We start from the raw sequence: 24,793 nt of genomic DNA, 5'->3' as shown, positions 1-24,793 counted from the left end.
AACATGAAATTAATTTATATTTCAGATGTGCCTTATACACTTGGTCTAACAATACTTTTATGCAATATTTTAAATAATTTTGTACGTGAACAAAGTTTGTGTGTATTGAACCATCAGAAAGTAAAGATGTCACTACCCAGCCACCTATGTCAATGGTTTTGGGATATTTCAGTAAAAGGGATGCTCCACTTACATCATCTGTTATACGTGGTTGATTCTGGAATTTGTTTGTTATTTATATTTTATTTTGTTGTATGGCTTTGTAATTGTGCTGTGCCCCATTGCAAGTATGTTTAGTAGAAGATGGGGATATATATAAAATATCATCTCTATGAAATACTTTTAAGGCTATTTTATAATTTTGAGATGCTTCTGTTCCATGAATAATGTGTATTTTCATCATGTGTTGTGTACCTAAACCTAAAACAGCATGCTTTATTGTTGTTGCTTGCCTTCAAGTTGACTTATGACAACTCTATGAAAGAACAAAACAACATAAGGGCTTGCATTAGATTTTGAATTTAAAATATTAGTATTTCAAAAATATATGCAAAATGTTAAGTGAATCTTTTAAAAGTGCCCAAGTATTTAGCTCCATACCTAGTGATTTCTTGGTGTTTGAGCCTGGTGAAGATGTACCTCATTTCTTCTCCCATCCGATACTCTGTATTCTTACAAGAGAAGTGGGGGAGACCTGCTGTTTTTTCATTTTCTCCATGTTGTGCAGAATTTTATAAACTACTATCAGATTGCATTTTACTTTCCTTTTCTCTAAAACTATGAAACTTTATATACTGTAACCTCTTGTTAGAAGGAGTTTGCTCTAATCAATGAATAATTTTGGTTCCATTAATTAGGCAGCATGTGTGAAGAAATATTGCCAATCAGTTTCATTAAATAAGGTTCAGTTTTATGAAACAACGATGTCACTCTAAAGTGCTCCAGTATGCTTTTCCTACATATTAAAATCAAATTTGTACATTTCTGGTATCTTGATAATCTGATAGATGCAAACTAATTGATATAAACGGATAAAAATAAACACAAGGAAGTCAAACAAAAATGAAAACATAAATCCAAAGAAGACAAAAAGCCTAATATCAAAACTTATTCTCTAAACTTCTGGTTTGATTTGAAAAACTCTGCCATCAACAGTAAACACAATTCCTCATCTTGGTAATAAACTGCCAATAAATGAATCAGATTGCCCATCAGATACATATATTTTGTCAATTTCTCCATCATGGCTAAATTCCATTCACAAGTATAATGGATTATCACTTTTCTATTTATGAGCAATTTCTGAGAACACTGCCAGTATCCGCAGATATGATTAAATCTTTGTAAGGCAAATCTCCAAAAGTTCTATAAAATCCTGGATTCAGATATAAATTTTATTCCATTGTGTCATGCATACTTTTGATCAACTTGACAATTGAATTGGATTGAAAACATGCATTTCTCATACCAATTAAACATTTAGGTACTTTTGTTGTTTTTGTGAGATAAGTTGCTCAATTTGCTGGCAGCTTTAATGAATTGATGTGTGAAAAAGACAGTTACTATGCATAGGAACTAAATTAGCTTTCTTCCAAGCTCTTTGCCTTCTTGGAAAGATATAAAGACGTTAAAGTATGCTCATGAGTTGCCGTGTGCCTGTAAATTTTCACTAGTATTCAAATTAATAATTCTGGGAAGCTCTTTTTAAATAGCCAGCTTTGTTTGGGTCAAAAGATCCAATTCAAAGTTGTGGTTTAGTTGAAGCCCAGAAAGAAAAACTGAATACATTTTCACAAGATTTGAGTGGGTTGTTAAGACTGTTGTCTTTTCCATAGAAAATATAGCAGATATACTTGAGTCATCATAGAATCAATCTGTGTGGAAGCAAGTTTTCCCTTTCAAGTGTTTCATGTAACTGTCGCCTGGATAATAGGGCATTTAATGTTTGTCACTGTTTGTTGTGAACTGCCGAGTCCCCATGGGGAGATAGGACAGGATAGAAATAACGTTTTATTGTTGTTGTTGTTGTTGTTGTTGTTTTTGTTATAAAGTTTTAATATATATGTAAGCCAGCATTTCGTAATATTGAGTCAAGAGTTTTAGACTAGACTGGAGAGGGTGACTCCCCACTCATCCATTAACCTGCCTCATCCATGAGGAGAGGCAAGTAAGAAATAAAATTATTATTATTATTATTATTATTATTATTATTATTATTATTATTATTATTAAGTTCTCATTGGCTGACCTTGTGCTAGTCATTCTTTCAGTCTAATCTACTTTATAGTGTCTGTGAATGATACAAACATAGCTTTGTCTTCTAGAAAAAGAATAAGAAAGAGTTGATGCAATCTTACTTATTCATGCAGCTAAAACGGAGTCTCAAAACCATTTACATTCATTGTTATCAATTGTGTTCTTAATAGAAATTATATAGATGCCTTTCCTGAATCTTGTGTCCTATATCAAATAGGTGGAGATGACCGCCGAGTCCTGCTGTGGCATATGGAGGAAGCAATTCACTCCAGAGTCAAGCCCATTCAGCTGAAAGGAGAGCATCATTCTAATATATTTTGTCTAGCTTTTAATAGTGGCAACACCAAAGTCTTTTCTGGAGGTAAGGGGAAAAAGTTTCAAATGTTATCACCTAAAGAGCAAGGGGAAATAATGGCTTCTTCCCAGAGTTAACCCATTTACTGCAGTTACCATTGTGTTGAACTTGAAATCTTGGAGAATCCGCTGGAGACTGCTTGTAACATCAAAGCATGCCTCATATGTGATTTCTTTCTTTCCCATCCTTTGTACACTCTGAAGAGTGAAGAATTCTTTTACCTAGAAAAAGGGGTGAATAACAGCAAAGTTATATTCTAAATATATGTTACAGCAGGCCCTCTAAATCCATAGGCTCCACAAATTCAGCCAGCTATGGATTGTCATGCTCTTTATTATTAAATGGTGGTGACACGAGCACAAACACATTAACGTCTTCACCATTTAATCATAGTGGGCCATGATCATCCACTTTTTATCATATCCTTTCAGGGTCCTGGAACCGAACCCCTATGAACATGGCAGGCCCATTGCATATGGAAGGGATACTACTCTATTAGAAAACAAAAGGAGCTTGGAGGAACAAAAGGTCTTTGACATCAGGTGGAGGAAAATCCACATGATTTAATTCTATTCTATGTTGGCCTCTGGCATGGAGTGGAATAGCATTTGTAGGGCAGAAGCCAGGGACATTGGAAGGTACTAAACATTCTTCTGTCCAACTCACTTAACCCACTTGACTAAGTTAGCACCAGAAGAGCAAGTAAGTACCTCCATCTGTTGCTTCTTTCTAGCAGTTATTGTCCTCTTACTACCACTTTCTATGTCACAGACAATTACATCGTTGGGAGTCAAGTGTTTACTGTTAATGTTTTCTTCTGCAATGACAAAAATATTTTCTTTTACGTCTTTAATATTTTCTTTCAAATTTAAAATTGCACAAGCATACCCATTATTCCATTATCATCTCCAATGTAACATCAAATTCTGTTTCTCTTTATAGGCAATGATGAACAAGTTTTGCTGCATGATGTTGAGAGGTAAATGGACTTTTTCCATTGCCTGAGCAATCTTTACTGGAGTGAGGAAGGGGGCAACACACAAATCTACTCAGGCCATCAAAACCTTAAGATGCAAGACACATTGGCAAACATAGGCATGATCTGAAATATCTATGTGATTTGCATTTGGGATTGATCTCCTTTGGTCATTTCATTCTTGTTGCCCAAAGTTTACCTTCCTTCAATTTATTGTCATCTCCCAGTTGTTTTAAAAAAATTCTCTATACCCCCTTGATCACGTGGAAATTGCTAGATTATACAGCATATCAAATATGTATCAGAGTTTTTAGATTTGTTTGGAGGGTAGCCAGATGCAAAAGAGAATAGGTCTTTTGTTCTTTTAATAAAGTAATTATTGAGAAGTAGAGAGCCCCCAGTGCCCTCGGTAGCGCAGCGGATTAAACCTCTGAGCTGCTGAATTTGCTGACCAAAATGTTGGCAGTTCGAATCCAAGGAGCAGGGTGAGTTTCCACTTTTAGCCCCAGCTTATGTCAACTTAGCTGTTCGAAAACATGCATATGTGAGTAGATCAATAGGTACCGCTTCAGCAGGAAGGTAACGGCGCACCATGCAGTCATGCCAGCCGCATGACCTTGGTGGTGTCTACGGACAACATTGGCTCTTCGGCTTAAAAATAAAGATGAGCACCAACCTCCAGAGTCGGACACAACTAGTTTTAATGTCAGGGGAAAACGTTTACCTTTACCTTAGAGAGAATTTAAACATGGAGAAATGCACTGAAATTCCCTCTGTGTTCTACCTTGTTCTCATATCTGCCCCCTCCCCTCCCCCACCTGTAAAGCAGTGTTTCTCAAACTGTGCTCCTCCAGGTGTTTTGGACTTCAACTCCCAGAAATCCCAGCCAATTTGCCAGATATTAGGAATTCCAAAACATCTGGAGAAGCACAATTTGAGAAACGCTTCTGTAAAGTATATTTGAAGCTTAATTCTGTGCCCTCTTATGTGGGACTAAACTCTGTTCAGCTTTATTCCAAACATACTTGCATTAGTGTATCCGTTACAGGTTTTAATCTAGACTTTAAAGCAGTGGTTCTCAACCTGGGTCCCCAGATGTTTTTGGCCTTCAACTCGCAGAAATCCTAACAGCTGGTAAACTGGCTGGGATTTCGGGGAGTTGTAGTCCAAGAACATCTGGGGACCCCAGGTTGAGAACCACTGCTTTAAAGGAACTATCCAAGATGCTGAAGTCTACTGCCCAAATAGGTTCAGTTTTCTGTATAGTTATTTTTTCATTTAGACTGCCCTGCCCAATCTGTGGCCCCCAAGGTGTTTGGGACCCCAGTTCTCAGAAGCCCTGGCCAGCTTGTCCAATGGTCAGGAATTTGGGAAGTTGAAGTTCAAAACTCCTAGAAGGCCACAGGTTGTGCAGGTCTGTAAAGCCTAATGTGGTTCAACATCGTGCTTACATGGAAGGCACCACAGGTCTAGTTAGTAGATAAATGTGCCAGAGTCCAAACCCATCATCCTGTGCACATCTCTCCTTTTCTACTTCCTGGTTAAAAAAAATCTCACAAAAAACAAAATATGGCTTTGAGGATGGGGAGTTGGGGAGTAGATATTCCTAGTTTGTGTACAAGTCTCTACTGCTGATTAGAATTGCTGATAGAAGCCATATAACACTGGTTTTGAAGGAATAGTTCTGGTTGTCAATATGGGTCTGGTCCAAATTCAAAGTGCTTGTGGTAACATTTAAACCCTAATCAGCGTAGGATATCAATACTTGAGGTAACGTTTCTCCATATATACAATTGCCTCATATCTGCACTCCTCTTTGCTTCACTTGTGGGAAGAATATATTGTGTGAGGATGTGAGAGATGACTTTCATTGCTGTAGCTCCTCAGTTATGAACTGCTCTCATTTTGGAGGCTCAGTTCATGCCAATGTTTTTTTTTTCTAGCATCAAGTTAAAATTAGGATTTTATTCATGGACTCATGATTTTATCCCAATTTGTATGTGTGTGTGTGTGTGTGTGTGTGTATAGATAGATAGATAGATAGATAGATAGATAGATAGATAGATAGATAGTTTGAGGTTGTTTTCATCTCTTAAAGTATTCAACTTGTAAATTATTCAATGGTTTAATGCTCTTTTAGAATACTTAAATTTGGATTTTTTAAATTTTAAATTGCTTAAGCTGACTTGATGCTATGAGATCTTGGCATACGAGGCAGTATACATATTTGAATAATAAAACCAAACTAAACGTAAATGAGGGGAAACTCATGGCTTTGTTTCTTTCAGTGGTGAAACCTTGGATGTGTTTGCCCACGAAGATGCAGTATATGGACTGTCAGTGAGTCCAGTGAATGATAATGTTTTCGCAAGTTCATCCGATGATGGCCGAGTTCTTATCTGGGATATCAGAGAATCTTCCCAAGGAGGTAAGCTCTACATATGTATAACTGTGAATGTTGATTACTTTCTTTGAAGGGAACTCATAATATGTAGTATTATGAAGGTCAGAAATAGGGAGGCAAACGAAAGAAAACCCTGTGATAATACAGTATCGTTTCTCCTGTTGTTTTTCCTGGTAAGGATTCTTTCAGGTTTTCTCAGATAATTCAAAAGACATGTAAAAAATATTCTGTTGTTTGGAATAATATTTTGTTTTATTTATATATTTATTATTTTGTGGAGACTTCTCTTAATTTTCTCACTGATGACTGAGTTTAGAGAAATATACTATTTAACTGATGACTCTCCACAATAATTGTAATTGGGCTTAAATGTTTTAATGCTTAATATTTGTTTATATCTTATTTTTGGACATTATTATGTTTTGTGTGATTTTTTTCTTGTATTGTATGTTAAATGTAAGTCACTCTTAAGTCCCTTTCGGGGTGAAAAGAGTGGGCTAAAATATATTAAGTATATAAATAAATAAACAAGAAATTACTTTATGATTAATATGTTTTATTTTCAGTTTGCATATTCAAATCTATATACATGAATATATGCATGAACCAATACAATACTCCATAACATCTATATAATAATTTTGAAATTTGTGCCTGTAGGATTTTCATTTTTTGCATAATTTTTATGTTTTTGGATGCTTTTTCAGTTCTTCTTGCTTTTGTATCTCTTCTGTAATCTTCTGATATTGTTCTTTCTTTTTCTTTTTTATTTCTGCTTTCTTTTGAATAAAGAAGCCCTTCATTGCTGCTTTGCTTGCTTCCCACACTGTTTTAATTTCTGTTCCTTTATTCAGATTATCTTCAAAATATTCTTTAAGTCTTTTGCTGATTTTTCCACTGTGTCTTCACTCCAGAATAGTGTTTTGTCTAACCTCCTGTTCCTTTGAGTTCTTTTCCCTTTCAGTTGTAGTGTTACAGGGTTATGGTCAGAATAAATTCTTGGGTGATTATGTATATCTTTAATTCTTGTTGCTGGCGTTTTTGAAACTAAATACATATTAGTAGACCATGGTCTACTCTTCCAAGAGGATGGACTACTGGCAAGCGATGGGGTGCATCTCACACAAGTAGGAAAACATCTTTTTGCACACAGACTCACAAACCTCATCAGGCGCACTTTAAACTAGATCCACTGGGGGAGGGGAACAACAGCCTGGCGAACACTATATTACCCACGACCACAGGGAACCGCCGAAAGGCTAAACGGAGGGCTGCACAAACACAGCAAGGACCAAGTACAGAGAGCACAATAATCCCAAATAAACAGTTCAAGGGGAGGTCACAGGGGCTTACATGTCTTTACACTCATGCTCAGAGCATGGGAAATAAGCAAGACGAACTCCAACTCCTAGCACAGCACCACACATACGATGTCATAGGCATCACTGAAACCTGGTGGGATGACTTCCATCACTGGAATTTAACCATTGAGGGCTATAACCTCTTTCACAGAAATAGAACAAAGGGGAGAGGAGGGGGAGTAGCTTTATATGTCAAAAACAGTTACGTTGCAGAAGAAATGCAAGACTGTAATCCGGGAAACCAGCTTGAAAGCATCTGGATAAGAATCAAGGGAACCGGGACTCAAAAAGATCTTGTCGTGGGTGTCTACTACAGACCTCCGAGTCAGGATGAAGGACTTGATGAAGCCTTCTGTCAACAGCTGACCAAACAGGCACAAAGAAGAGATATAGTAGTCATGGGCGATTTCAATTATCCCGATATCTGCTGGAAAACAAACTCAGCCAAGAGTACAAAGTCCAACAAATTCCTCACTTGCCTTGCAGATAATTTTATGGTCCAGAAGGTAGAAGAGGCAACAAGGGGATCAGCAACTCTTGATCTAATCTTAACAAATGTGGAAGACCTGATCAATACAGTTGAAGTGGTTGGATCCTTAGGGGCAAGTGACCATGTGCTCCTGCAGTTTGCAATACAAAGGAATGCTGAAACTAAGACAAGTCAAACACGCATTCTGGACTTTAAGAGAGCTGACTTCCAAAAAATGAAGGAATTACTGAGCGGCATTCCATGGACGCCGATATTAAAAAACAAGGGAGTTAAGGATGGATGGGAGTTTTTCAAAAGTGAAATACTCAAGGCGCAAATGCAAACAGTGCCAACAAAGAAGAAAAATAAGACAAGTGCAAAGAAGCCAGAATGGATGTCCAAAGAACTTCTAACTGAGCTAAAGCTCAAAAGTGACATGCACAAGAAGTGGAAAAGGGGAGAAATCACCAAAGAAGAATTCAAACATATAGCCAACACCTGTAGGGAAAAGGTTCGCAAGGCTAAAGCGCAAAATGAGCTCAGGCTTGCCAGGGACATAAAAAACAACAAAAAAGGCTTTTTTGCTTACGTTGGTAGAAAAAGGAAGAAAAAGGAGGCGATAGGGCCATTGCAAGGAGAAGATGGGGTGATGGCGACAGGGAACAGGGAAAAGGCAGAACTACTTAATGCCTTCTTTGCCTCGGTCTTCTCAGAAAAAGAAAGCCATCTTCAACCTCAGCAACACGGAATGGACGAAGGATTGGGGGAAATCCAACCCCAAATAGGGAAACAAGTTGTCCAGGAACACTTGGCCTCTCTAAACGAATTCAAGTCCCCAGGGCCAGATCAGCTACACCCAAGAGTACTGAAGGAACTAGCGGAAGTTATTTCAGAACCACTGGCAATTATCTTCGAGAGTTCTTGGAGAACGGGAGAAGTCCCAGCAGATTGGAGGAGGGCGAATGTGGTCCCTATCTTCAAGAAGGGAAAAAAGAACGACCCAAACAATTACCGTCCGGTCAGCCTCACATCAATACCAGGCAAAATTCTGGAAAAGATCATTAAGGAAGTGGTCTGCGAACACTTAGAAACAAATGCGGTCATTGCTAATAGTCAACACGGATTTACCAAAAACAAGTCATGCCAGACTAATCTGATCTCTTTTTTCGATAGAGTTACGAGTTGGGTCGATACAGGGAATGCTGTGGATGTAGCCTACCTGGATTTCAGTAAGGCCTTCGACAAAGTCCCCCACGACCTTCTGGCAAACAAACTAGTAAAATGTGGGCTAGACAAAACTACGGTTAGGTGGATCTGTAATTGGCTAAGCGAACGAACCCAAAGGGTGCTCACCAATGCGTCGTCTTCATCATGGAAAGAAGTGACAAGTGGAGTGCCGCAGGGCTCCGTCCTGGGCCCGGTTCTGTTCAACATCTTTATTAACGACTTAGACGAAGGGTTAGAAGGCACGATCATCAAGTTTGCAGACGGCACAAAACTGGGAGGGATAGCTAACACTCCAGAAGACAGGAGCAGAATTCAAAACGATCTTGACAGACTAGAGAGATGGGCCAAAACTAACAAAATGAAGTTCAACAGGGACAAATGCAAGATACTTCACTTCAGCAGAAAAAATGGAAATCAAAGATACAGAATGGGGGACGCCTGGCTTGACAGCAGTGTGTGCGAAAAAGACCTTGGAGTCCTCGTGGACAACAAGTTAAACATGAGCCAACAATGTGATGCGGCAGCTAAAAAAGCCAATGGGATTCTGGCCTGCATCAATAGGGGAATAGCGTCTAGATCCAGGGAAGTTATGCTCCCCCTCTATTCTGCCTTGGTCAGACCACACCTGGAATACTGTGTCCAATTCTGGGCACCACAGTTGAAGGGAGATGTTGACAAGCTGGAAAGCGTCCAGAGGAGGGCGACTAAAATGATTAAGGGTCTGGAGAACAAGCCCTATGAGGAGCGGCTTAAAGAGCTGGGCATGTTTAGCCTGCAGAAGAGAAGGCTGAGAGGAGACATGATAGCCATGTACAAATATGTGAAGGGAAGTCATAGGGATGAGGGAGCAAGCTTGTTTTCTGCTGCCCTGCAGACTAGGACACGGAACAATGGCTTCAAACTACAGGAAAGGAGATTCCACCTGAACATCAGGAAGAACCTCACTGTGAGAGCTGTTCGACAGTGGAACTCTCTCCCCGGGGCCGTGGTGGAGGCTCCTTCCTTGGAGGCTTTTAAGCAGAGGCTGGATGGCCATCTGTCGGGGGTGCTTTGAATGCGATTTCCTGCTTCTTAGCAGGGGGTTGGACTAGATGGCCCATGTGGTCTCTTCCAACTCTACTATTCTATGATTCTATGATTCTATGATTCTATGATTCTATGATATAAATTCTTGGCAAGGATTTGTGGCTTTCCGAGAAAAATATGTACTCTAGGGCATTTCCATGTTTGGTTCTCCAGGCATCTTCTAATCCTAGGTTGTCCATCATATTAAAAAACTTGTGAAGCATTCCTTGTTTTTCTTTGATTATTTTATCTGATTTTCTATCCATTATTGGTTAAATTAATCCATTCGAATCCCCCATCATTAGCAAATTTTCACAGGAAGTTTCTAAAGTACATCTTGTTAAACTCTAAAAAACGTCTTATTTCTGGTCGGTGCTTATACTCCAATTACTAAAACATTTTCTCCTTCTTTTTTAATTTGTACTTCTACAAATCTTCCTTCAAACAATTTTTCTAAGTTTATACAAGCATTAATGTATAGAACCATTACTTTCCTTTTTTCTTTTGTGGCTGCAATATATTCCATTCCCATTTGGGATAATGTAATAGTCTTATATCTGTCTTTTTATGTGAGTCTTCTGCAAACAAATTATATCATGTTCCTTACTCGGGTAGTGGAAAATTCTTCTTTTTGGCAGATTGTTCAAACCTTTGATATTCCAAGTAAGACACTTCAGTTCCATATTTACTTTGGGGTATCAATACTACTTTTGTTTCTCTGTGTTTCTTCTTTCTCTCCATCGGTCTTTGTTCCTTTAACCTCCTCTCCTTTCCTCCTTGATCTTACAGTTTTGTCTCTTCCTATTTACGCTGATTTATCTAGTTTAAATCTGTTTCTTTTATAGAACTCTTTTGCCTTTGTCACTGAATCTAGAACAGGGGTCCCCAAACTAAGGCCCGGGGGCCGGATGCGGCCCTCCAAGGTCATTTACCTGGCCCCTGCCATCATTTATAATATAATATTTTTATATCAGTTTTAATAATATAATATATTGTATATACATATGATATTGATAATAATATTATCATTTTATACAATATAATATTAATAATAATACCATATAATAATATTAATTATATGTTATATATTACATATAATATTACAGTACAGTGGTATAGTTCAATATAGTAATGTATAATACTAATATTGTGCTATGCTAATAATATAATATATTGTATGTACATACAGCTGCTCTGAGTTCCCTTCGGGGTGAGAAGGGTGGGATATAAATGTAGTAAATAAATGTAGTAAATGAATAAATAAATAATTTTGGACTTAGGCTCGCCCAAAGTCTGAAATGACTTGAAGACACACAACAACAACAATCCTAATTAACCTGACTATCTCATTGGCCAGAAGCAGGTCCACACTTCCTATTGAAATCCTGATAGGTTTATGTTGGTTAAAATTATTTTCATTTTTAAATATTGTATTGGTCTTTCATTGTTATTGTTGTTGTTTTGCACTACAAATAAGATATGTGCAGTGTGCATAGGAATTTGTTCATTTTTTTTCCAAATGATAATTCGGCCCCTCAACAGTCTGAAGGATTGTGGACCGGCCCTTTGCTTTAAAAGTTTGAGGACCCCTGATCTAGAACATAACTTCTCTCTTTAAAATATTGAGATATCCCTTCTAGCTTTTCCCATCTAAATAGAATTCCTTGTTTTTTTAAAAAAAATTCTCAGTAATAAAATTGTATTCCTTCCTTTTTTGTAATATTTTGATTGGTACAACTTTCCAGATACTCACTTTTTGCTCTTCGACTTTCAAATCAGTTTCATATTGCTTTTGTAAAATTTGTTCTCTTGTATATATTCTTGTGTAGTGTACCATTACATCTCTAGGTAGGTTTTTGTGAAGTGCTACTTTTGAATGGATTCTAAACACTCGGTCCAGTCCCTTTTCAAAATCCTCCTCCTCTCTTCCCATGATATTGGCCAAAATGTTTGCCATCCGTTTATATATGTCTTCATTTGTTTTTTCTTTAATACCTTAAGCTTAATTCTCTTTCTCTTGCCTCCATTAATGTACATGAATCCATTAAGAATTCTTGCTTTTTTTATCAAGTTCATCAACATTTCCTTTCAACTTTGTTGTTCCTTCTTTAAGTTCTTGTACTTGATGCACTCACTATCTTTTCATATCTATACTCATCTGGGTAAGGGATTGTTTTACTTCTTTCAGCTTGATCTTCAAATCATTATTTATTTCTTCTTCCATCTGCACAATTTTGTTCCTCATTGCTTCTTTAGCTTCTTTCGGCTCTGTCATCATTTCTTTTTCAATTTCTGTTTCCATTGTAATCATGTGATTTTTCATTGCTTGAATCTCCTCCAAGATATTCCAGCTAAGATCTCCCATTTTATCTAACATTTCCACTGATATTCCTCTTTTATCTTTATCTTTTTCCTTTTCCCAAGTGTTGGTTCTTAATCTTGTCATGGCTATTTCGTTTTCCAAAAATGTTCCAAAAATGAAAAAAGAAAATAGGGGGAGAAAAATTGCAAAAATAAGAAAATGTAAAAGGAAGAAAGAAAGAAGGAAAAAAGAAAATAAATGTACTAGGTGTTTGTTTATTTATTTATTTGCCATATTTGTACCCTGCCCTTCTTAACCCAAAGGGGGACTCAGAGCAGCCTCACATATTGGCAACAATTCAATGCCATTAAAATAACATACGATACATTTACATTAAAACTAGAGAATTAAAACATCTGAAAACAGTTACATCAGTTATTAAAATTACATAATCCAGAGCCATTCCAATTGTCATTGTACAAATCAGTGTTCATTTATTGCTCTGCAGTTATTCTCTAAAAGCTTTAATATCTTTGAGCAATATTTAAATAGTCAAAATGGGAGTGAGGAAAGGGACAGAGGAGAAATGAAGGGGGATCCAAAATCCAAATGCAAAGTGAGTAGAGAGGAATAGGGGGCAGAATGGGGGGGAGGGGGAACTAAGAGAGAAATATCTTGTGTGCTATATAATAATTATAGTGGATATATATTAACCTACTTCATTAACATATAGTAAATTATGACAGCAGTGTTTTAAATAGCTATATTTGAGAGTAGAGAGAATGGAGATCTTCAAAAAGAATGGGTTTCTAAGATTACTGTTATACAGTGCTTCTACATTAAGAGAGACAAGGATTTTACATTTAGTATGAGGCCTGTATCTCAACTTTACAGACAAGCAAACAGTGGTCTATAGAGTTTTGTTTATATACTGTGGATTTCAGACCACCATTATTTATTTAAACATTTGATGTCTATGACCAGCAGTTTACTTTGTCCAGCACTTCCTTAATCTTTCAAAATAATAATTAGAATTACTTTATACATGGTTTTACTTATGCAAAATTTGTAATATCACTCCATTTATGCAATATTATTACACCACGTTGTTAGAGGATGAGATGTCCTCTGTGTACAGCATTTGATCCTAGATTTGATTTCAAGAGGAGCATTCTATTGCTGCTTACCTTTTTTGTACAATTGGATTTAATTTATAGTTTCTTGAAACAAGTATCCTGTATGATTTGATGTATTGACTGGATCCTGTTTTTCTGGTCAAACTTTTTGCCATTTTGCATATTGGGCAGAGTGAACTTGCGGGGTGGAGGAAAGATAATTAGCACCACTGTCCAACCCTTGCCATGTGTATATATAAAAGCCAAGGGTTTGGCTGAGCTGAATGAAAATAAATATAGGCATTCCAGCCCAAGAACTGCTTTATCTGAGATGTGTGGATCAAGTGGCCTGGCCATGTCTCTTGCATTTCTCTTTGCCATTTAAGGACAGATGGAGCAGTGGAAATTTCAGCTGTACAGTGACTAGGCCTTCACTGGTGACCGTAATTCTCCACTTTTTGGATAGGAAAGTCATGTGGTGTTTAGAATACTTTCTCAGGGACCATACTGATTGCTACTCCCCATTATTGCTATTACCCAGTACGTATTTGGCATATTTAGTCTGACTCCACAGCAAAAGCCACTTTGACATGGACCATTCCAGCTGCACCATACAGTGCTGTTACTAGGAAAGGTAGTGCAATTGGTGGATTATTCTGGTAAAGTCTAAAGTCTTGTGGAGTGTTTACAATCATTCCTTCTTGCAAACTCTTGAAGATTTGCTTATCAGTCTGTGGATGACTGGGCCGAATTTAACCCATTCATCTATGGCTTGAAAATAGCGAAAGAAGAAGTGTGTAAATGTTTGTGAAGCCTTTTTCGTGATCACAGAAGTTGAGTAATGAGAGAAGAGTATATGGGTCTTACAACAATGTTTGCATTCTAAAGTCTCTAAACACGTTTGATAAAGATGTTGGTAGGGCACCTTATTTGTGCTTGTTGGAAGTAGCAGTTAAGAAGTGAATTAACATTATAAAAGAAAGTCTTTGATTAAAATGCATTATAAGTGGTTTTAGTGCCACATTAATCTTGATGCCATAATCCATTTTTAATTAGATGGGATGTCAAGCAGTTTTAACACTTTCAGAAAGTACTTTGTAAGCAGTAGTAATGTCTTGTGAATGCAAGCGACCATAATTTGCATGGATTTTGTATAAAAATTAATTTGCTTAAAACTCTTTATATAAGATACAAGGCTAAATTAAAATATTTTCCACCATGAAGTCAGTTTCAAGACCTCAAATTTAGTAAAATATATTTGTTTTTGTGCTATTACAGTTCAGATAAGTAACATTATTCTTTTCTGTGTCCAGAGTTAATCTGATTGATAGTTAACCTGTACTATGCTGACTTCAGTCAGAAAACGTTTTCAGAAGTCACACCTAGAAAATATTTATCCAGAAATCAATATATTGCACAAGAAGTAATTTCCCTTAAAATCAATAATTAATACTTTTCTTTCTATCAACAGAACCCTTTTGCTTGGCGAATTATCCATCAGCCTTTCATAGTGTGATGTTCAATCCAGTTGAACCCAGATTACTAGCCACTGCCAACTCAAAAGAAGGTGTAGGACTCTGGGACATCCGTAAGCCTCAAAGGTAAGAATCACTGTCCATTTTCTTATTCACTGTTTATGAATCTAAGAAGAAAAGGAAGAAGCTGAAAATTGTAATAAAACTTAATGTTTGCGAATATCCAGTAATTAAAGTTTTCTAGGACAGTATCTTTTGCTTGGATTGTCTGCTGTATATAACTAAATACTATTTTGTACTCTATTGGACTGTTGATAAAACTTTGTCTCTGCTTGCCTGTGATACTGAGTTTGTTGTTTTAAGAGAAAGTTTCAGAAGCAAAAAGCTGGTGAATTTATTTTAGGATTTAAGTTTTTTACATCTATACATATGGAACTGAAGCACACTTGTTGCCTCTATTACCATAAGCTATTCCTCTTATTTCCCATGGTCACATTTTGCATAAAATGTTCCCTTACATGACCAGCTGCTGTTCCTCTTGCTGCTATCGAGACGCAATTAATGTACTCTGAAAATGGTTCTGAATTCCCTTGTTATCATTGTCAAAAGACCTATGGATCATTCGCTTGAATTATATAAGTGTGAGATATGTCTGATACTAGTCTCCAGACTTTGAGGAATAGCAAATGAAGAGGACACCAAAGGGCGGTTTTTCACCACTATCATTCCATTATGGCCCTCCCCTTTGTTATGAAATGTCTTATTTTATTAAGGTCTATTTTTCTTAAAACTTTGAAATTCATTTGCTCCTTCCCTCTTTTAGACTAGCAGGGCAATCCTACATGTGTGTGCTCAAATATAAAGTCCATTATGATCAGTGAGGCGTATCATTCACACACCATCCTCTGTTCGCTGAGAATGATCAAATTAAACTCAAAATTACACTGGCTAAGAATTGTTGCTGATCTTTTCTTTATATCCGGCATAATTTACTCACTGAGGGCCCATCCACACAGCCATATAACCCAGAATATCAAGGCAGATTATCCACAGTATCTGTTTTGAACTGGGTTATCTGAGTCCACACTGCCATATAATCCAGTTCATCTTTTCACCCAGGCCTTTGGTTAAGATCACCTTTCTCCATCACAATTATTATGCTCCTCGGCCTTTTGTACTGGTCGCTCTTCCCCTGATTGCTTGATATTATTCAGGACTCTTCCCTACCTAATGTGACCTTAAATGATTCTAATGCACTTTATCTATTTACGAATTTGTTACTCATAATGTGCACCTTGCTTATCCACTATTGCAACCTCATTGTTTTTAATTTGATTTGATTTGATGTTTTAATTCTGTGTTGTGTTTTTTCACCTATTGTGTATATTTTATTATTGGTTTTTGTTTTTGTCCTTTGATGTTTTATATTTTATCATTGCTTGTATTTTGATTTTGCTGTAAGCCGCCCCGAGTCCCCTTCAGGGGAGATGGAGGCGGGATATAAATAAACTTATTTAAAAAAATAAACGTATTATTATGAATTTTATACAGCTGTGTGGAAGAGGCCTTACTTTCAGAGAATAAGGACCTAAACTGTTACAGTCCAATATTTTACCGCAACTTTTTTTTTTAGAAAAAAGCAGATTGGATTTTTTTACAATCCCCTATCATCACATGCGTTTCCTCCTTTTGAAGAATAGTTTTGCATGAGACAGCTATATTGATGAAAATGACTGTATGCCTTCAATCTCTGTTGTTATTTTGTCAAAAGAATGTCCTCCTCATAATTACCTTATATGTTGTTTTTGCACATAAGTGCAGTAGTAGTAATAGTAATAATGAGTTTTGTGTTGTTTAGTAATTTCTGAGTTTTATAATGATATTATTTTGCACTGTTTTTGATTTATGTGTTTGTCTATCACCAAGGCATTGAATGTTTGCCTTTTTGCTTGGAAGCCACCCTGAGCCCCCCCGGGGAGATAGGGTGGCCTATAAATAAAGTTTTATTATTACTGTATATATTATGTTATTATTATTATTATTATTATTATTGTAGTTAATTTTATTTACTACTCATCTCTCCTGATGGTTCAAGGCGGGGCATAACAAAAACATGAACATAAAATATATACAATAAATTATATCGATAAAAACACAAAAATATAAAAACAACTTGTATCAAACACAGATACAGAATTGACATATAGTAGCAATAGAATTTAATCAAAACTCATGATTGAAAGTTGACTGGGTAGGCCTGCTGGAAAATATGGATCTTCAATTCCATTTTAAATTCCAACAGCTCATTTAGCTGTCAGAGCTCTTCTGGCAGGTCATTTCATAGTTGTGGGGCAGGTGATGAAAAGGTCCTCTGGGTGACGGTTTTAGCTGGTTGGAGGAAGCATCCACCAGAGATCCTAAGTGTCCTAGAGGGCAGATTGTGTAGGAGAAGGCGATCCTGTAGGTAACTTGGACCCAAACTTTTGCTGAACTTTTGCTGAAATATTCAGAATTCACTAATATATATTTTCAAATTATAAAATACTATATGCAGTTATACTTAGTCTTTGCAGATAAGAAAGGTAGTTATAGCACCTATTAATGCTGTGTTTTCCACATATAGATATTTCAAGCATAGACATTGATGGGATGATAGTCAAGGTGGTAAATGGCGCTAGTGTGGAACCACAGTTATAAATCTGCATTGAGCTGATTATAATCAGCCCAACCCAAAAATAAGTCTTGGTGTCTGAGTTTTTGTGCTTGTTTGTGGGGTTATTTAGGGCACTTATTCATAAAACTGCATTGAATAGACCACATCAGCTCTAGTTTCTTAGATATGATTATGATTTTATGTGGATGAGCAGGTGAAGACTGGTATATGGTATATACAGTAGAGTCTCACTTATCCAACATTCACTTATCCAACGTTCTGGATTTTTGTACTCAATGTTTTCAAAACATCGTGATATTTTGGTGCTAAATTTGTAAATACAGTAATTACTACATAGCATTACTGCGTATTGAACTACTTTTTCTGTCAAATTTGTTGTCTAACATGATGTTTTGGTGCTTCATTTGTAAAATCATAATCTAAGTTGATGTTTAATAGGCTTTTCTTTAATCTCTCCTTATTATCCAACATATTCACTTATCCAACATTCTGCTGGCCCGTTTATGTTGGATAAGTGAGACTCTACTGTATTCTGTATCTCAAAATTTATAGCTGATAGGGGGAAGCTGGTGCCATTTTTGGAAACAACAGATCAAACATTTGAGGCTCCAACATGTGTGTTAGCCAGTGTGAAGAGTGCCGATGGTGGGATCAGGGACCTTACTTGTAAAATGCTCTTATCTTGAAAGCCTCACTGACACCAACATCAGTTTCTTTTTATTGCCAGGTCAAGGCATGACTTTTTATTAAAGCCTTTGAGGCATAATTTAACTTTTAAGTATGTGGACAGTACATCCCCCATATCCACAAGGGATGTGTTCCAGAATGTAACATTGTTAATAGCAAACCCTACTGAAATAAATAACTTCTGCTGGAAGTTACTGTAATCTCTAGGCATTTGCTAGATCTTCCAGCCAAACTAAACTGCATCTTACCTTCTGATAGAAACATACCTTAGAATTGCCTGGACGTTTTAGAAAATTCCTAGAGAAAATACATTTTGTTGAATGCAGATAGGTTAATGAGTAATAGTCCTGCAGGTATAGAGGCTAATGTACATGTTTTTTTTTAACTCTTTGAGCCTTCCTAAGATGTTTTAACTTGTTGAGATATTTGTCCTGTTTAAATAATTCTTTGATTTTAATTTGGAATTCTTCATTTTGTTTTATTTGGTTGAATCCCCAGGTTATCACAATAAATGGATGGGATAAAAAGATATTAATAAGCAAAATATATAAAAATCTTAAAAGAGCTGTAATTAAGAAGCACCTGTATTCTCTCTCTTAGAAAACTACTCATGAATGGTGCATATTTCCCAACACTTCCTTCTCAGGAGTCAATTTCTTTGAGCCAATTAAAGAAATGCTTTAAACCAGTGCTACTCAAATTGGTACTGGAATGGACTGGTACCAGGCTCTGTGCTATTGGTCCCTGGCATGTTTCCAGTAAAGAAAGAAACAGTTGTACTCAATGGTGGTGCCAGTCCTGGGGAAAAATAATTTTCAGTCATCTACATCATACATTCTGATAAGCACTGCTTTAGACTGATGCAAACATTGTTCAGTACTGTGCAGCTGTTTTATTAAACAAGGATTTGAATCCAGTTAAACAATGTTTTCCCATCTTGGTTAAACAGGAAGTCTGTTTGTGATTTAAATTTATTCTAGGCTGTGCTGGGATTTTACAGTAAAGTACCCTGTTAGGCCTTAGGAGGCAGAATAGCATAGAAACGGAATATAATGTAGACGTTATTATCGATTTGTGTTATAAGCAAACTTTCCCTTTTGTTCTAAAAGGCTGGGACAGAATTAATGAAGTATCTCAACAAATGAGAACAACATCAAGGTTGTCCACTTGATGAAAAATAAAAACTAATTTGCTCTGTTATAAATTGAGTAGAACCTTGGCAGGACATGGAAACATTGCAAAACTGCAGTCTCAGTTTTACTGTTCAAAATTAAATAATTTGAACAGAAGTAACCCCAGGAAATATACATGGCAAGAGTGAACCATGTAGATCTGGTGTTGTTCAAACATTTATCTTCTAATGTGAGTGAATCAAACAAAGCTGTTATGTAATTTGCTGACACTAGAGGGCATTGATAACACAAGAGTGAGCTGTAGTAGTTTATGTACTGGTGAATAGTACCATATTAGAAGCATCTACTTTTATGTGTTGTCAAAGGCTTTCATGGCCGGGATCACAGGGTTGTTGTATGTTTTCCGGGCTGTATGGCCATGTTCTAGAAGTATTCTCTCCTGCCGTTTAGCCCACATCTATGGCAGGCATCCTCAGAGGTTGTGAGGTATGGAAAGACTAAGCAAGCCCAAACACGAGTCAAAGAACATGAAAGGCACTGCAGACTAATTCAACCAGAGAAATCAGCCATAGCAGAGCACCTGATGAACCAACCTGGACACAGTATATTATTTGAGAACACAGAAATGCTTGACCACTCCAACAACTATCATGTCAGACTACACAGAGAAGCCATTGAAATTCACAAACATGTGGACAACTTCAACAGAAAGGAGGAAACCATGAAAATGAACAAAATCTGGCTACCAGTATTTTAAAAAACTCAAAAATCAGAACAGTAAATAAGAAGCAACACTCTGAGGCATGGGAACTAGGGGCAGTTAACAAAGAATGCCCCCAGGCAGAAAGTAGCTAGTAGACGTAGCCATTCAATGCAAATTAGGGTGATTAACGGGAACATTTACGCTGGCAAGAGTTCTTCCCTCACCCTAGACTTACCACAGATATATATAAACATTCCTTGCTTAGTCTTTCCATACCTCACAACCTCTGAGGATGCCTGCCATAGATGTGGGCGAAATGTCAGGAGAGAATACTTCTAGAACATGGCCATACAGCCCGGAAAACATACAACAACTCCATCTACTTTTAGCCCACAGTACAAAATATACCTGAGGCTGTTTTCAAGATGTGGAACTTTTTCAACTGGTCATCAAAGGTTCCTCTTCTATATTAAAGTTTACATTTTAAGGTGCCACGCAACTCTCTATTTCAGCGGAGCTATAGTTCTGGAGTCTGTAATCTGCATTTTGAAACTCATGTGACATTTCTGCCTATTTCAGCTATTTTGATGTCTTGAGATTGATTTCTGCCATCACATGATTAGAAGTGTCTTTAAACACTGACAAACAAAATATCCCTGGAGACCAGCTGTTCTTCATATTAGCTGTGCTGACTGGAATATATCATGCATCCTATTTAGAAATTATAGAAAAACACATATTTTCACTTCTATGTAAATTTTATAAAACCAAAGCTACTTTCTTTACACTTTATTGTGTATATGTATTTGTGTGTATGTGTGTGTGATTACAGTTCCATAGAAAGCCTGCATTAATGTTGTCCCCATTCACATAAAGCTATAATTCTGCATCTCAATCTTTTTCTTTCTTTCTTTTTCTTTTGTATTGTAAATATTCAGTTTGATGAAGAGTTCAAATGAATGTTTTAGCTGACTGGTATTACTCCAATGAGTTTTGCACGTACTGTATTGCCTCCCCACCCCTCTTAGAGACATTTTTATTATCAAGCTAGATCTCCAGATAAATCATTACCATACCATTGTAAGTACTTAGCTTTGGTGACATATTAGTTTGGTTTATTACAACTCTATTAGCTAGTTCTTCTTTCAAGGTACCACAGACATTCAGTACTTTCTGTTGAAGAGAATTCTGTATTTTATTCTATTGTAAACAGTAATGCTGGGAACAGTTGCTGTCCTTCCTTCCTTCCCTCCCTCCCAATGAGCTTAATTTCCTGGAACCCTTGGCTAGAATATCATTTCACTCATCCAGGCCTGTCAGTGTTCAAGATAGATATGCAGATTTAATAATATAATTGAGCAACTGTAATAATTTCTTTCTCTACAACTATGCTTTTTTATGGTAGTGAAGGGTTTTGAGTGGGAATAGCCTTAGGGAGACCATCCATCCAGATGAAAATGTTTGCTGAAATGACAACACTTTTTAAAAAGGCATTTAAATTCCAGCTGTCTATTTTTTATGGAAAGGACATCATTGAGATTCAGAATTGTAGCTGCTACTTTTCATTTTTCTCCTTCTGTGTGCCTACTAGTTACCAGTAGAAAGTGATTTATATGAGCAAAGGATTTCATGTTTCATTGAAAAACTTAGTTTACCTTTTTTGTGATGCATGTATCTCAAATGACATATTAAGACCCAGTTCACATGTTGATGGTGTTGCTTCATTTGATGGAAAGCCATGAAATGTATACATGGCAACTTTCAAGAGTCACAATAACACAAGTGTTTCTTATTCTGCGTATATGTGCTGGCACACTATATTTTTTCTTCGTGTACTCTGTGAATGCACACTAATGGAGAAGCTGCGCCTGCGCAGGTTCCGACGGAAACTCTTCCAAGCTGAAGTTCAAATTTTGGCGGTAACCACGCCCCCCCTTCCCAAGGGGCATATAAGGCAGCCCCAGGCGCCCGCTCTCCAGTTCCTTTTTTTCCGCCGCAAGGTTCACTTCGGACTCTTCGCATGTCTACTACTCGTTTCAAGCGTTGCACACAGTGTGCTGCTAAAATTCCTGACTCGGACGGCCACGCCAAGTGCCTCTTCTGTCTTGGCGAGGCTCATGTGGTCAGTACCTGCCGTTTCTGCCTAGCTCTCACAGCTCAGGCCAGAAAGAACAGAGCCGCTAGGCTTAGAGCGGCGCTTTACGAAAGATCTCTCGCGCCAGAACCGACTCCGTCGACGTCGGGTACGTCGTCTTCTTCAGCTCTGAGAGCGATGTCGGCGCCACCAGCTAGGCCCCCGACAACTAAAGCCTCCTCGGTCTCGTCCAAGGCGTCCAGGGCTTCCAGGACTGCTAAATCGGCCAAACCGCCGTGTACCGTGACGACGGCTACCGTTTCCACCCGTTCCGGCAAGGTGGGGCCTTCCTCGACGTCGAGCTCTCTGGCTTCGGTGACCTCGGTCCGCTCCCGTATTGGTTCCCCGCCGTCCTCCTCTGCCATTAAGATAGCCTTTAAGAGGGCTCACGAGGAGTCTCGTCGAGCGCAATCTGACTCAGCTGTGGTTCCTCCCACACCTGGCAAGTCCTTGAGGGTTGCATCTAAGCAACCGCCGACAAAAAAACGGCTAACTCAGCGCTCCTCTTCCTCGGCCTCCTCAAGGCGAGACCCGCCGTCCTCCTCGGCAACCTCCTCGAGAAGGTCTTCTCCAATTGTGCCAGCCCAGAGGCCTAGAGATGTATCTCAATCTCCATTGCACCCCCTGTCTGACGGGGAGCTGCAGGACTCACCCCACCACTCTACCCAAACGGTGGTCAGGGTGCCGGTGCCGGAGCCCCTTGCGCCGCCTCACTCGTCGCACCAACAGCTCTTCCCTCCCACCTCGACACCGGAGCGTGGCAGACAAACGGCTCGCCTGGCTCGAGCAGCCCAGGCCTCAGCCTCTAAGGATCCTCGGCTCCCGGCCCTCTCTTCCCGCGAGGCCATGCCTCCTCCCGAGACTGTGCTTTCTTCTCCCCCTCAGTCCCCCCAAGGGGCTGAGGAGGAAGATGTTGATATTGACCGCCCAGACTCTGTCCTCTCGGCCTCGGTGGTCTCTCTCGGTCTCGACCTCTCTCCTCCCCACGATGCATATGAGGCGGACCCGCCTTCTCCTACTGACAATATTCGTGCTTTCTCTGATCAAATGGTCAGAATGGCCGACGCCCTGGGTTTGGAGATCAAGCAGACTTCCAAAGCAGTGTCTGATCCAGTTTTCAAAAGGGTGCAGGCCCAAGCTCCGCCGGCCACGCTACTCCCTTTCCTGCCTTATCTCTTGGACGTTATCCAGGCCTCCTGGAAAACCCCTTACTCCATTCCTCCGACCTCGAAGAGGATCGAGACTTGGTACCGTACCGACGATGATACCTTGGAGTGGCTCAAACACCACCCCGACCCCAACTCCCTGGTCGTTAAGGCCTCTCAATCCTCAGGTCGTCAGTCGAACACTCCAGCCGACAGAGAAGGGAAGCGCTTCGACGCCGTGGGTCGAAAACTTTACTCTGGAGCCCTTTTGCTTTGCCGCATGGCGAACTATGGAGCCTGCATGGGTGCCTACCAGCAGATTATCTGGGAGAAGGCACAGCCCTTCTTCGCTAAGATGTCGGACGAAGACCGCTCCGTCCTCACTACCCTCCAACAGGAAGCAGACTCGCTTGCTCACCACCAAATACAAATGGTGAAACATACAGGTGATACTGCGGGCAAGATGATTGCCCACGCGATATCCATCCGCCGTCACGCCTGGCTGAGGTCTTCGGGTCTCTCTTCATCTTCCAGACAGGTCATTGAGGACCTTCCCTTTGACGCGCTCGGACTATTTAACTCCGGTACCGATGACAAACTCAAGTCTAATCATGACTTTAAAATTCTTGCGTCTAAATGTGGCGACCAACCGCAACCTCAGCGCACCCGCTGGTTCCCGCACCGCTCCCGCCGCTTCCCGCCGCAATCTTTCAGACACCACTCTTTCAGGCGGCCCTCGGGCTCGAATAATCAAACCCATCACCAACCTCGTCGGGGACCTCATCCGCAAAAGCAACGCGGTCGAACCACCCCCGCTCCTCCGCAGGCTAACCGGCGTACCTGACGCCAACCCCTGCCAAAGCTCCTCGCCCGCTACCGCTGTAGAGCCCACGCTGCCTCGACCCTCCTGTGCCTTTGCCGACCGCCTAGCCCCCTTTTACAATCAATGGGAGTCCATTACTTCAGATGCATGGGTTCTTCGCATTGTCCAAGACGGCTACGCCTTAGAGTTCACAGACCTCCCACCTACAGGTCGCATTCTCTACTCAACTCCTTCTCCAGAGATACTGGCCGAAGTCGATGCATTACTGGCCAAAGGCGCCATCCGTCCCTCCCCTCCCGAACTGGACCCTTTAAGTTTCTTCTCCAGATACTTTACAGTCCCGAAGAGGGGGGGCGGGCTACGCCCCATTCTGGACCTAAGGGCCCTCGATATATTCATTCGCCCTTCCAAATTCAGGATGGTCTCTATTGCCTCTATCCTCCCGATGCTGCAGCGGGGAGACTACTTTGCCTCCATAGACTTACGAGA

General features: G+C 39.1%; 1 protein-coding gene across 1 annotated transcript in view; it reads left to right on the top strand.

Moving 5' to 3' along the window:
• The window catches only part of dcaf5 (DDB1 and CUL4 associated factor 5), a 71,419-nt gene that overhangs the window by 13,173 nt on the left and 33,453 nt on the right, over nucleotides 1-24,793 (top strand). The window contains exons 2-5 of the mRNA XM_062968059.1: nucleotides 2,474-2,617; nucleotides 3,554-3,590; nucleotides 5,876-6,015; nucleotides 15,002-15,131. Coding sequence (XP_062824129.1) covers nucleotides 2,474-2,617; nucleotides 3,554-3,590; nucleotides 5,876-6,015; nucleotides 15,002-15,131 — 451 coding nt within the window. The remainder of the gene's footprint in view (nucleotides 1-2,473; nucleotides 2,618-3,553; nucleotides 3,591-5,875; nucleotides 6,016-15,001; nucleotides 15,132-24,793) is intronic.

This window comes from Anolis carolinensis, chromosome 1, assembly GCF_035594765.1.
Source record: "Anolis carolinensis isolate JA03-04 chromosome 1, rAnoCar3.1.pri, whole genome shotgun sequence".
Classification (NCBI taxonomy): Eukaryota; Metazoa; Chordata; class Lepidosauria; order Squamata; family Dactyloidae; genus Anolis; species Anolis carolinensis.
This window is presented reverse-complemented; position numbering and strand designations above follow the sequence as displayed.